At 40.2% G+C, this 14039-nt stretch overlaps 1 protein-coding gene across 1 annotated transcript in view; it reads right to left on the bottom strand.

Annotated features, from left to right (window-relative positions):
* Positions 1-1397: 1397 nt before the first annotated feature.
* The window catches only part of ranbp10 (RAN binding protein 10), a 49477-nt gene continuing 36835 nt past the window's right edge, over positions 1398-14039 (bottom strand). The window contains exons 6-15 of the mRNA XM_008285853.1: positions 12500-12684; positions 11763-11875; positions 10034-10142; positions 9786-9934; positions 8197-8425; positions 6952-7091; positions 6494-6642; positions 4926-5037; positions 4008-4149; positions 1398-1601 (exon numbers count right to left, since the gene is read on the bottom strand). Coding sequence (XP_008284075.1) covers positions 4019-4149; positions 4926-5037; positions 6494-6642; positions 6952-7091; positions 8197-8425; positions 9786-9934; positions 10034-10142; positions 11763-11875; positions 12500-12684 — 1317 coding nt within the window. The 3' untranslated portion in view covers positions 1398-1601; positions 4008-4018. The remainder of the gene's footprint in view (positions 1602-4007; positions 4150-4925; positions 5038-6493; positions 6643-6951; positions 7092-8196; positions 8426-9785; positions 9935-10033; positions 10143-11762; positions 11876-12499; positions 12685-14039) is intronic.

The following is a 14039-nucleotide window of genomic DNA, read 5'->3' as shown; positions in this document are numbered from 1 at the left end:
GGCTAAAGAGTGCTAACAATGGCTGGGCTTGCAATCAGACACTTGAGTTAAGACATTTTGAACAGATCAAGATGTGAAAATGAGTTATTTTACAATTCACTGAAATATTGAATAAAATCTTTGTCTTGTGGTTATTTATTTCATAATGTCTTATTTATTTTGGCACTCCAAACACTGACAAATGGGTCATGGTGGCTTTAAGTAGGATTAGGTAGTTTTGCTACAACTGATCTGACTCCAAAAGAGAAATTAACGGAGAAAAAAAAAAAGCAATGACTCTAAATCTCATAATGGCCAGCAGCTAATCTGAACAATAACAATACCTTTGTTTTCCCTCCTGTGCAGCTTGTGGAGCGCTCTGGGACAAAGTTCATCATGTTTCACAAAGATGGAGCGCCCCGTGTGAGCCCGACAATCAGAACTACATAAGTCTTCATAACCTTTAAACCTGGTTTGAAATCAAAAATGAAAGAAAGACCGTAATTTAATTATCACGACGAGCACCCTAAAATTAAAAACCTTCCCGTTTGGAAAAACGGCTTCACCTTTTTATGTGAAATTGTAATTGCAACAGCGCACAGCAGGTGAGGCTGAGGAGGGAAAAAAAAGTAAAGATTGCAGTAATGAAATCCCTCGAGGTGACTTGACTTTTAGCCGTACACACACTGTGCTTGTTAGTCTGCCTTTGATACTGATTTCCTCCACGCTGGCATCAAGGTGACCATGATAATGGAGTCAGACTCGGTCCTGGAGGAGGGTGTTGGAGGTGCAGCTGGGGCTGAGCTCTGCCACCTGCAACCACATCACTGATTGGTTGTTACAGCAGAATTAAAGCTTCAACACCTCCATTATTCCAATTTCAACCCTTCGTCATCGCCCCTTTCTCCGTTGCAGAGGCTTTCAGGGCGATGTTCTTTTTCAGGATGTATTCAATTATTTGGCTGCTCACACTGTTTTATTCTTAAAAAATGTTGCGTCACCAGAAAGGTTCTGGGCTCAAAAAGAAGTTATAATAAGAGGTGTGTGTGTCGTGCTGAGCTCAACCCCTTTTACATCTCAAGACATGAATATACTTCCAAGTGCGTCGCATTAAAAACCGACGCGTTACACTCGAGGTTTTCCTAAAAGGGCCTACAGATGTGAGGGTCGCCGTGGAAACCAGCTTTTTTCCCGATATGGTGAACAAGAACAACAATACTGATCGTAGGGAATCAAAATCCACCCATTTAAAAAAAAAACAGAAGAAAGAATAAAAAGTGAAGGAGGGGGGAGAAATTACCATTTTGTGTTTCGTCCAGGATGAGCACAACAAACTGACAAAAAAACAAAAAAAAGAACTAAAAAAAAAAACAAAATAAAAGGCTAGATAAACAGAATAATAATTAATTATCTTTAAATAGTGTCACACATTTTCTTTATTTGATAATACTAAAATTAAAAAGGAAGCTTTCTCCTCTCACGCTTCTCCTCTCGTCTGCGTCGCCGGCTTCAGGTCTTGACGGACAGCCAAACGCACCAATCACACGCATGCTCTTTTCCCCCTGTCGCCGCGACAACCACCTGCCGGACACGCCTTCTGTCAGTGCTACTTGACGTTTAACCTGCGGAGGGAAGCGGGCGATGAATGGATGTGATTGAAGTCGATGCTCTGTTGGCATGTTTTCCATTTCGTGCACAATGCGGCTCTAATTGAAGACCGAGGCTGATCATCTATTCACTAGTTTCATTATAATTATTATTTTTGCAGTAACTCACATAAGAAGACACAGTTTATTCAGAGCAGCAGAGCTTTGAGCCTCATACGGGAACTTTTTATGTGAGGTTTGCTCCTAAAACTGAAGAATCTTGGTTTATTCTAACCTGTTGTGTACATTCTATGGGTTACTGGGCAGTGACACAAGCTTTCTTATTTCACCAGTTTACCAAAAGAATACTCAAGTTAGAGTTAAATAATCAATATGGGCTTAAAGAGCAGAGTCTCAGCTTTAATTTGAAGGTATTCATAACTGAATTGGTGGAAACGGTTTAGGAATTAGAGCTCTTTAGCTGTTTCGTGGACAGATGTGGGACGTTCCTGCGTTATGTTATCATCGGTGAAGCAGGCAGAACTCCAGGAGAAGCATTTGGAAGTGAATCTACAACGTGAGGCCAAAGGAGCTTTCAGGTTGTTGTTAAGCTGCAAAAAGCAGCAAAAAGAAACCCACCAAAGAAAGAGAGAGAGAGCAGGAACATTAGGAGAGACCACATCAGCGTCATTATGATGAGAAAAGAATTTTAAAAAATAAAGGTTTCAAAAGGCCTGGATGTTTACGGAAGATAAGAGTGGTGGATAATCGGTAGGATGGTAAAGAAAAGTGAAGACAACCTCCAGGAGGTAGAAATATTGTTCATGTAGTTTATCACACGGATGAGAGCAAATACAGAAAGTTCATCCAGAGATGCAAAACATACACGAGCCTCACGGACAGAAAAGCTGCATTAAACAGCTAAAAAATAAATAAAAAGACATCTCAGGCCTTTAACTACATGATCTGGACAGATGGAACCAAGATGAAGCTGCACCAGATGTGACAAGAAGCAAAACGTCTGGAGGAAGCTCGGAGCAGCTCGTGATCCACGGCGGACATCTTGTTAAACATGGTGGAGGATCACAGGTTCCTCAGCAAGGGGTCAAAAAACGATAATCATGATTATGTGATTTTGTCCAATTAGATTTGAGCAACTGAAATGAGGAGACGATGTAGAAAAGCTGCTGCTACACGCTTAATAAAATATCAAACGTCTTGATTGAAGCTACAAGTCTGCACTTGGACTGCAGTTTAGTCGTTTTGTTTCATTCATAAAGGGTCAAAATTACAAAAACTGTCACTGTCCAGATGTTTCCAAACCTAACGTTAATACATCAGACTGAACTATAGGTAGGGATTTTTATGTAAACACTAGTTTAAGAGTCTAACTAACTAACTAACTGAATCAGAGGCCTCCATCAGGGGAAACCTAATCAACCTGCATATTCATTTGTACACACCAGTTTGTTTACATGTGTGAAGTTAACTTGCTGGAAACTCATCAGCTGAACGCGACAGAGGATTATTATTATTATTATTATTATTATTATTATTATTATTATTATCATTATTATTATTATTATTATTATTATTATTGTAAAGACGGTCGCAGGTCATTTGACTTAAAGGTGTTCCTGTCCTTGAACCACTTCCAGACGATGTGCAGATGTCTTTACACTCTGGCAGCTGTGACATTTCTTTGATTTTTACTTCTTTGATATTTTTTAAAACCCGTCTGAAGAACCAGGTTGGCTCGTTAAACTGGTGCTAAACTGGTTTTCCTCCTACTGTCAATCAAACGTTCCTCCTCCTCCATTGATATCTGCATGAAAAACCACAAACTTGCTCTCGATGGCTTCTGGCTGCTCTTTATGATCCTCTTATAAAGGATATTGATCTTACAGGTTGGTGTCCTGTTTCGCCCTTTTTTTTTTTTTACTATTTTATTTTATTTTATTTTACAAGTAGCAGCCTCAGCAGGAAGAAAACTACAGAAATATGAATGCAAACAATTTGTCCTCACATTAGAAATAAAGAGGAAACAGTTTGACTAACGGTGAATAAAGTGATCCATGACTTCACAGAGAGGAAATAAAGTCATAAACAGACTAATATAATAATATAAAGACAGTAAAATATAGTAGATAAAAGTAGATGAAATGCTAGGTGTTGTTGAACCTTTTTGGCAACAGGCTTGTTTCTTCTATTTGTGATGGTTTTATGTGTTATTTTAGGGATCCATGATACAATATTAAGTATTTCTAGCTTATCTATACATGACTCTGTGAAAGCTTCGTCTTCTCCTAAAATACTCACAGGTGTGGTTCCTGCATGAGGCTCATTGTTTGTGATATACGACATATTTAAGCAAACCAGCCAAACACAACAGGAAACACTGATCACAAGCACACGTTTCCTAGAGGTTGTGAATTTGCTCACCTGGACCTGGGCTAGTGCAAAAAGTTGTCTACTCTGGCGAAGGAGCAGGAACCGGACCGGACTCGGGCCATGAGCTGAACACACTCTGTGGCCTGGCCGAGCGCTAACATCAGCGGAGGCTGTTTAGGCAGATTTTGGGACTCTGGAAGCAGAAAAACGGCATCAGTCAGAGAGCCGTGGGCGTGAAGGCATCACACGAGACACGTATTCAGATATTTATAGCCTCATAAAGTCATAAAGGTCCAGCAACAAAAGAACCAGGAGTCCTGCAAAAGTTTGTAGAGTCAGTGGTGGAAATGTAAAATTTACTCATGTACTGTAGTTAGGACAGTATTTGAATATAAAAGTTTTCAGGTACTTTTTGATGCCAGTTTCCACTCCGACACAATTCAGCATCACATCCTACAGCTTTGGTCACTTTACAAAATTTGGATTTTTGCACATTAAACACAAGAATAAATACAATAAAAACTGCTTTGCTACAAGCAGAACTAGCCAAGAATTCATATTAGCAGTCATACCGAGGATGCTACGTTTGATGATTGCAGTGGTTCAAATGTGAGAATTAAAGGCTTTAATAATGTTAAATTACTGAATAGAACAGAAGGTTTTTATTGTCCGTGTCTCTATTTATCCAAGACACACAGAGGAACCAAAAAGACGTTTCTCTCTCACCTTTGTATTCGTGCCAAACATTAAAAAAATAAAAAATAAATACTGAACGTGTAACACTGTCGTGAGATATCAGTACTTTTACTCAAGCATCTGAAGGATCTCGACATCCTGGACTCACTAACTCCCAGAAAGAGGCTGAGTCAGCTTAGATCTACCAAATAAGCTGCAGCAGGTTCTTCAAGCTTCCTACCAACAACCTACCTGCAGAGTGAACGTCTGTACGGTGATGTGTGGTGCGTTTACCCAGTATGGCGCTGTTGAGTGCGGAGCAGAGCGATTCCCTCTGCGTGGGGTCTAACTGTTGGCCCACGGGGCAGTTCCAGGGGTCTGAGTACGCTAGCAGGCTGAATGCATCCTGAACACAGAGAGACAGAAGGAAGGAGGCCTTTGTGAACGCAGCACAACGGAAACTTTACATTCTCCAGCTTGCAAGGTTGGAATTTCATCTCCATGGGTCATTAGTTCACCAAACGCTCCACGTCTGACTATCTTCAATGTGACTGTTGTAGTCAAACTGAGTTCTTACAGAAGGTGTTTTCTTCGTGCCGATCTGTGGATCAGTGTTTCAAGTAGCATCACTTGAGTAACGAAGCAGAAAACTGGTGTAAATAAATGAACGCAATTACACATGTGACAGTCAAAAGACAGAAACAGACAACAGTAGTGGGATATTCTTAACTTAATGATGGATTATGAGGCAGTAATGTTGCTCTGTGACTGCTTCCTGTTTTACTACTTTATGTCAGGGCTCCGTTTCTGCCCCCTGGTGGTCAAACACGAGAAGATAAAACCGGAAAACGTGGCGTTACAAAATAAACATCCGTCTGGAAGCGTGCCAGTTTCTGAGCTTCTGTTTTGTTGTGATAAAAGTTGATTTAAATTTCTTACATCTAGGAGCTCCCCGAGGGAGAGCTTTTATCGTCTCAGTGCAGGTTCTATTGTTTTTACAGATGTTTCGTTGCTGCGCATAAACCTTTACATCGGTTGACTTCAGAATTTCTAGACTGACTTTTTTGCATTTTATTTCTTGTAAGATATTTCAAAATGCAAAACAAACACAACAGTCTGCCTGCAGATCTGCTGATATCTTTAAAGAAAACCTTTTTCTTTATTCTGCTTTGGAATAAAATGATTTTATAGTAGTTATTTTATTATATTCAAGATTTTATTTTGTTGCAAATGTGTGTTAACAGGTTCATTTTCCTCTCAGGGATTTTATTTGTCATTGTCTTTTATCTACTATTATTTTTGTTTTATTTATTTATTTTTTACTTTTTTATATATTTTTTCTGTTTTTATTATTGCATTTTTTTATTACCATTTTTATTTCTAATGTGTGTTAGTTTCATTTATACTTGTTAAACACAAAGAACTTAAAAGAAAAATTGCACAAACTTGTGTGTAAATGTTTCATCAGTTTTGTTTGAGTTTATCTGTCATTGAGCTTCATTTCATTTTATTTCTTTATCATCATTTTTCCAAACAGTTTCTGGTTTAAACCATTGCATTTTTATTTCCAATGTGTTTGTCTCACATTGTTTTACGGTTTCCATTTAAATTTGTCAGTCAAATGTAAAGAACTTTTACAAGACGTCAGTAGAACAACTGCACAAACAGATTGAAGTCAGTGAATGCAGCATCTTCAGACCGAGCATTCTTCACTGAAACACGTCCTACATCAGAAGCTGCTTCAGGTCCTGCACAGTATACTCTGATTTTTGACTGGTGCCAGCAGGAGAAAAAAAAAACTTCCTCAGTTCTGGTGCCACATCTGTCGCCGCACAGCCGTGCTGTCGAGCTCGGGTTCGTACCTGTAACATCTTCTTGTGCGTGGCGTTCTTGCCGTACTCGCGGCACAGCTGTTCGTTGAGCGCCTGCAGCTCCCGTCCAAACTGGATCATCCTCTCGGTGGCCGCCTGGTTCCCTCCACAGAGCTGTCTGCCGTTACTGCAGCCCTCATCTGCACAAACAGGCGAGCAAGCAGAGGTGAAAACACTCGACCGGCACAGAGGTGGGCATTTAAATCCGGTGGGACATAAAGGATAAGGAGCAAGAAAGAGGTGGAAATGTGTAAAGCTTTCCTAAAAAAAATAAATAAATAAAGGATTTTCTGGTGTTTGCCAAAAAAGTTCTGACCAGTTTTAAGTGCAGCTTCATTTCCTCAAACATAACAGACATTTCTGTTCATCAAATGGTCAGAAATAACTAAAAGATGGAAGGATTCCTGTCACTTTAGCAGACCGATGGCATCCTGTTAGTGCATTTGTACCTGTGACTCCGTTGCCGATGCTGTTGTCGTCCGGCTGGAGGATCTCTTCGTGTTTGTACGTCCCGTTCATGATCCGCGCTGAGGATCCCTCGACGACTCCGTTGGTGTAGTGCTCTGCTTCGATTTCCATCTCGCTGTCACTGTTCACAAAACACAGAAGCAGTTCAGGAATTTTAAATTTCAGATAAATGTTCACAAGATGACACCAGTTGTGCTTCGATAAATCTGTAAAGCGGATTTGAAGCAAACATTTTTGAAATATTGCAGAAAAAGATGAATTATGTTTGCTTCAGTAACTAAACTAGAGCTGCACAGTGTCAAGAGAACATTTATACGTAACATCTTCTGTCTTTTCTTCACTAGAAGCAACTCATAAGTCACTCATAAGTCGTATGAACCACCTGTTCCATAAAGGTGTTTCCATCATGTATGAAATGGACGAACTTTTTAACCTACACATTAACTTATGAAGTCAAAAACCAACTAAAATGAATGTAAAAACTTTTTTTTTTAAATGAACATAGCTTATAAGACTCAATAAGCTTTCAAAATGTTTGTCACAGTGGATTCAACATGTACGTTTGTTAACAGAAATTTCTTTCCACGCTTGTATTTACTCTGCTCTGTGTAAACCTGCAGATCAGCCGAACAGTCCCTACATTTTTATCATGTGACCGAGCAAACTTTTTTTATTTTTACAGAATCCTGTGCAAATATGTGGCTATTCATTTGACTATTAAACTTGCTATTAGACTATTAGACGTGCAGAACAAAGTGATGTTAATGAAATATCACAGTTTAAAGCTTAGATTTTGGTGGGAACGGCACAAATGAGGAGTTACACGGTTGCTGGAAAGCTAAAAATCCAACTATTCTTTTGTTTTTTACAGTTTCTGGTTGATAAATGGTGTCGTTTTGTTAGATTTTTTTGGTTAAATATATAATCAGTGTCGTCAAAAACAGATGTTCTTTCTTCTATTAACATGTTCTATTAACGCGTTGTGTTGCAAAGCACCTCTGCTGGTGTCCTTCAAATGCGGCGTCTGAATAATGCAGTTTATTATCTCACAGTGATTACAAAACCGTGTCTTAAAATGACTGCAGTAATGATTTAATAATGACAAATCTTCCCTCGTGGCTCCTTCAGTGATCAACTGTCAACACAACACAGAGCTCAGCCTGCGTCGTGTCTGTCTAACCGTCACCACGAGGAGGAAACACCTGAGCCGTCGGCAGGCGTCCTACCTGGTCTCCTGGGTGCTGTTGGCGCTGTGCGGCTGGCTCTTGGTGGAGTCGGAGGAGTTGGACTCGGAGTAGTTGATGGAGGAGGGTGAGGAGGAGGTGGAGGAGGAGGCGGAGGAGGACGCGCTGGGGTATTTGACGCTGCTGCTGCCGCCGCCGCCACCGACGCCGCCATGGCTCTTTGACTTGTTGGGGGGAGTCACCCCGTTACTGCAGGTGGGGCTGTCTGCTCCTGGTGGGGCGGAAATCAGAAACACATCATGACTAAACTGGGAAAAAATGAAAAGTTTTCTGGCATCTGATTCAAGATGGCGCCGTGGATATTTACCTCGGTGTACCTATGGGTCATTCCACCTCAATTCACCAAATATTACAAATAAGTTGCTGTCTGACCATTTCATATTTGTCACATTAGTTTTCTGTGCATACGTACGTTATTAAGTAAAAGGTGTAAAATCTTGAGTCCTGCATAATTTTAGTTTTTGAGGTAAAAGTTCCTAAAGAGGGATGGAACACCACTTTACCACAATTGTTCTTTTAGCCCAGTAACAACTTTATAGCACTTTTCCAGTTGGGACACTATTGCGTGGTGTCACCATCATACCTGCTCAACTCATGTTCAGATATTAGTCTTAAATGCAACAACCTTAACTTTTAAATCTCATAAAGTTTGCCTCCTACTGGCACCAAACTCTACTTTTTTTTTTTAAAGCTACTATTGGTGCCAATCACAGGCAAAGTTCAGCCTCTTGAAGGTTTTATGTTTGGTGGAATATCGGACATTTTTGCACAAAATGTGCACCATCAGTTAACTGGTTTGTGTTATTCTATCAACGTAGGTTTGGGCCATTTTAGACCACATGTTCATATCAATGAGCCGACAAAATGTCAGGACTCTAACGACATTATAGAACTCTTCCAGTTGGGTCACTACTGGAGCGGTTTCACTATAATACCTGCCCAATCGTTGTCCCAGTGTTGGCCATTAGTGCAAACAATGTAATTTGATTGTTTTTTTCCTCATAGTTCGCCTCTGACTGGCACCAAACTCAACTTTTTTAAAGCTCCGATTGGTGCAAATCACAGGAAAAGTTCAGCCTCTTTAAGGTTTTATAGTTGGTGGAATATCGGACATTTTTTCACCAGTTTTGCCCCATCATATGAGTGGTCTGTATTATTCTATCAAAGCAGAGTTACAGCAGTGAAGCTCATACATGCATATCAACGATCCTGCAAAATTTCAAGACTCTAGCTACGTTATTTCTAGAACATTGCTCCACATTATTATACTGCCGCCACGATGCTCCACAAAAATGGACATGACCCAACCTTCTTTAAGAATTCTTAACTCAAAAACTAATGTTAGCTATGAGCCCAGATTTTACTCAATCAGTATTCACCACATTAAAAAAATAAATAAAAAAAGAATCAGTCAACTTGAAGATGTTCACACTGAACACTTTTTAATCTGTGTGGTACTGTTCACTGTTAGGCCCTAAAACATCTGGTCAGATTTGTCGTATGTGAAAACCTACTTGGTAATAAAACAGTTTCTGACTCTGATTGTCTCTAACTGCTGTCGTGTTGCGTACCTCCGGTGTGCAGGTGTGTGTTGCTGGCTCCGTGGCGGGGGCTGAGGCTGGGCGATCCGGGGTAACTGTCCTGGGACTTTGGGGAGCGAATGGTCAAGCAGCGAACCTCGCTGTCGGTACCGTTCACCATCTCCACGAACTGACGACACCTGGAGGTTCAGAGTGAACCGGTGAAGCCGACATCCGCAACAGGAATCACGGATACTTTGCTGCATTTGGTTTTAATCTAATGCCACACGCTGACTTACTTCAACATGAATAGTAGGTTGGGGTTGCGTTCTAACAGGCCGGGGTAAAGCTGCTGAGTGGCTTCTATGGCTTCGCCCACCCGTCCTGCCAACACCAGCTTCTGTATTCCTGTTAGACAAACAAACAGGTGCTTATTTAGCGTATTGATCAGCACAAAACGAGCTTTAGAAGCCAGTGTGTCACTGGGGGAAACCAACATCCACATATTTTAAGCAGTTTTAACATTTAAGAGTTGAGTTTGAGCATCCAGAGTTACGTTACACAGATCAACAGTGTCATGTTGACCTGTAGTAGTAACTTAAGCAATTATTTAGTCCAAATATCTATAATTAATCACTCTGACCAGCCAAGATGACAGCTAGAGATATCCGTAATTCAATTTGGACTGGTCAAAATAAAAATTTCACACTTCTTATGACTAGTTGGAATTGTTCACTATCCACTGCATTGCATCGCTTCTTTGTTTGGGTTCTACTGCGTCTTGCATGTTTGCTCTGGGGTCTGAGCGAAACGGCATCTCAACCCGTCTGCGTCCTGCATACGGCAGAACTGACAATAAAGCTGACTTGTTGTGCACGATGTTGCTCATTGCAAAGCATTTCAACAGTGTTTACAGAAGCAAAAGCAGCTTCTGTGGAGGATAAAATCGCTAGAAAACGCAGTGAAATACAGAAAAGCTCATCAGCGAGGAGTTAGTGGAGGACAAGAGCTTCATTTATCACAGATTTGTGCTTGAAATTTACTAAAAATTCGGCCTCAAGCTGCTCTGACATGGTGGTAAAACATGTTGTCATACAGTTTTTAAAAAGAGCAACCACTGCTTCCAACTTGCAGCTACTTCAAGATACCCGTCAATACTTCTTGATGAGACAGAATTCCAGCTAAAACTTAATTCAAGATGTCCAAAAAGGTCAGTGTAGATGTCTTGAATTCAGATTAAAGATATCTTAAACTACAACCATGACAAGTCAGAATCAAGCTGTGGATATCTGAAAATGGAGCCTTGTTTTCAAAAGTGCTTTATAAATAAAGTCATTCTGTTATTTATAACACTGAAGTCACGCAGCATTAGACCAGTAACTCCCGTGTTCTGTGAGGCAGAATTAGTGTTTTTGTTAGAGGAATCCGGTGGCTCTGAGGGAACCAATGAGAGCTTAGTTTATTAGAGATCTGTGGTCGAAATTTACCAGAAATTCGGCCTCATGCTGCTCTGACGGGGCGCTGAAACGTCTTACATCATTTATAGAGTCATTGTCTGACTTGCAGCTAATTGTAAGATCTCCATAATCACATTTTGATTAGATTCAAAATATCCGAAAAGGTCAATGTAGATATGTTAAATCTAAGGCAAATTAAAGATATTTTGAAGCACAGTTAGGACGAATTAATATTAAACTGTGCGTATCTGAAGCTGGAATTACAACTCGTCATAATTCAGCTGCAGAAATCTGCTGCTAAGCTGCAGATGTAACGTCCACATGAACGGTAAAGCTGATGTCATTTATCCTGGAGGAAGGGCAACGGGGATTTCTGAAATGTTCTTTTATCTGCAATACGTATCTAGTGTAGCTAATAAATGCTAAAACAGTTTCTCATACAGACAGTTATCGAGCTGTGGACATCTTTTATTTCAGAATCTACAGGAAATAACCACATTTAAGTTGGCTTCAGAGATGAACCAAATGAAAAAAGTGGATCTGTGTGTGTGCGGTCGCTTTGTTTGCTCACTCTGTCTGTTCTTTATAGATGTCTGGTCCTCCTGAATCATGGTCTCTGTGGCTCTGGCAAAGGCTGTCGCAGTGGCACAGTACCCATGATGCACCAGGTAGCTGGACACCATACTGGACAGAAAGGGGGACAAGTGTTAGAATGACGACATCGACACACTCGTAACGCTTTGTGGTGTCGAGTTTGTGTTGATTTTGATGATGGAGAGCAAGAAAATTAACCTTTAAGTGATGAGAACATGAACAGAAGTTTACAGTGTGTTGAGAGGAGGCGTTACTTTGCTTGTGTTTAGTAAAAAAAAAATAGAATGGAAATACTTTATAGATCCCCAAGAGGAAGTTCTGTTGTTACAGCACCAAGCAGAAAAATAGAAAATATAAAATAAATATAAACTAAGATACAAAATGCATAATGAAGCGTAAAATATATGATAAACTAAAATGAACTAAAGTGCAAAATGCACCACAAAGTGTCAAATTCATCCCATAAAATATGCATAAAATGGGGAAATCGAGGTCCTGCATCTGTGAAAATGTGAATTATCGTGTTTTCCTGTTTGCTAATTCAACCAGTGTTGTGTTGTTCTAATATTTTTAAGCACCACCATCCCACACAACACCGCCAGACTCATTTTTCATTTACATTTTTCCTCCTGCAGCTTCTCTGCATGCCGTTATGTTCTCAGCTTTTGGATGAAGTACGACAGTGTGTGTGTGTGTGTTAGTTGTGGATCTTACTTCTGCAGGACGGCCTGCCACTCGCCCAGCCTCTCGCCGATGGGGAAGCGAGCGATCATGCCGTGGATCTTGGCCCGCCACTCGCTCATGTAGTCCTCGATGTCGAAAACGAACGGCTGCTGGCCGAAGTTGGCGTCTACGATCTCGCCGGGGGTCTGGAGCCCCACCGTGGGGTAAAGGTTGGGCTGCAACGGAGGAATGTTCGGGTTGAAACGACTGATTTGATGCTTATTCCCATTTAGTAGGCTAATTATTACAATACGCAAGTTGGATCATGATTAATAGGCTCTCCCAGTGTTTAATAACTAAAGAATATTATTCAGATTATCATGAGTTTACGGTGATGACAGGCCTCTTGTTGAACCTTAATGGTACTTTAAAGGGATATTTTGGTTTATTCAAGCCTTACAAATGGTTCATTTCGACTACATTTTAAACTCCAGATCTATTTAGAGGGTCTAAACAGCCGATGCCACATGAATAAATGTGAATAAGAAACACACATAAAACATGGCCTGTAGAATTTTATAGTTTCAAGATTCCCTAAAACCACCATCTTCCTTGATTTGACCCACACTGGTGGATCTAAAATGCATCTCAACAGATATGAAACAGTCTAGGTGTACTCACATTTGTAGCACCTGTACAAAGGTATAAAACATTTTCATTTTTGCTTATTTTGGCTCACTGTAGGAGAAGTCATCAAATTTCAGGCTAAAGAATGACGTTTGGGGTGTTTTTACTGCTGTTAAATGTCAAAACGGGTAAAATTTGACCCCAAACATGTTCAGTCGTACTCAAATGTATTCACATCCTTCTATTAAAGAAAAGGCAACAGAGAGTTACAGGAAACACCTGATTGGCTCAAAGGGTTGATCAACAAAATATTAGTTCACAGGTCCCATCATGCTTGTTTTTTTATATATATTTCTGTGGAACCACAATTCAACAGCAATGTCATGATTTTTATTTAATTTTTATTTATTATTACTTTTGTCAATTTCAACTTATTTCAGTGGCAGATGTTTTTTTCCTTCTTTAATGTGAGGGTAGGAATACATGTGAGGACGACTGTATGTTGGGGTTAAAGCAAAGCAGGGCTCTATGGGGCTCTATAATAACACAAAGCTTTCTAATTCCTAATTTTCCGTGTTTTACCTCCATTAGATGCTCTTCGTTTCCCACCCACCAGCCAAAATGTGTTTTAAAGCCACTAAAAAAACAATCTATAGCACTTTGCTATCTTTAGAACATTTTCACCGCTGTTCCCTGCTATCAGGCTGCCTTCTCTGACGGGGAACCTGAAGCTGGAATATCGACGTCTTCTCTCATTTTGACTCACAGAAAACAGGAGTTGCTGCTCCGCTGCTGCCTCCATTGATTAGTTTGTTTGTGTTACTGTGTGACGTTGGCATTCTAACACAGTGAAACTCCAAAGTCGGGTCTTTTTAGATTCGAGTTTCCCACGTATGATTGTGTACGGTGTTAATGAATAACCTGAATTAGTCTGGACATTTGATAGAGTTTAATATTATTGAGT

The sequence above is a fragment of the Stegastes partitus genome, unplaced genomic scaffold (assembly GCF_000690725.1).
Source record: "Stegastes partitus isolate 25-593 unplaced genomic scaffold, Stegastes_partitus-1.0.2 Scaffold419, whole genome shotgun sequence".
Lineage (NCBI taxonomy): Eukaryota > Metazoa > Chordata > Actinopteri > Pomacentridae > Stegastes > Stegastes partitus.
This window is presented reverse-complemented; position numbering and strand designations above follow the sequence as displayed.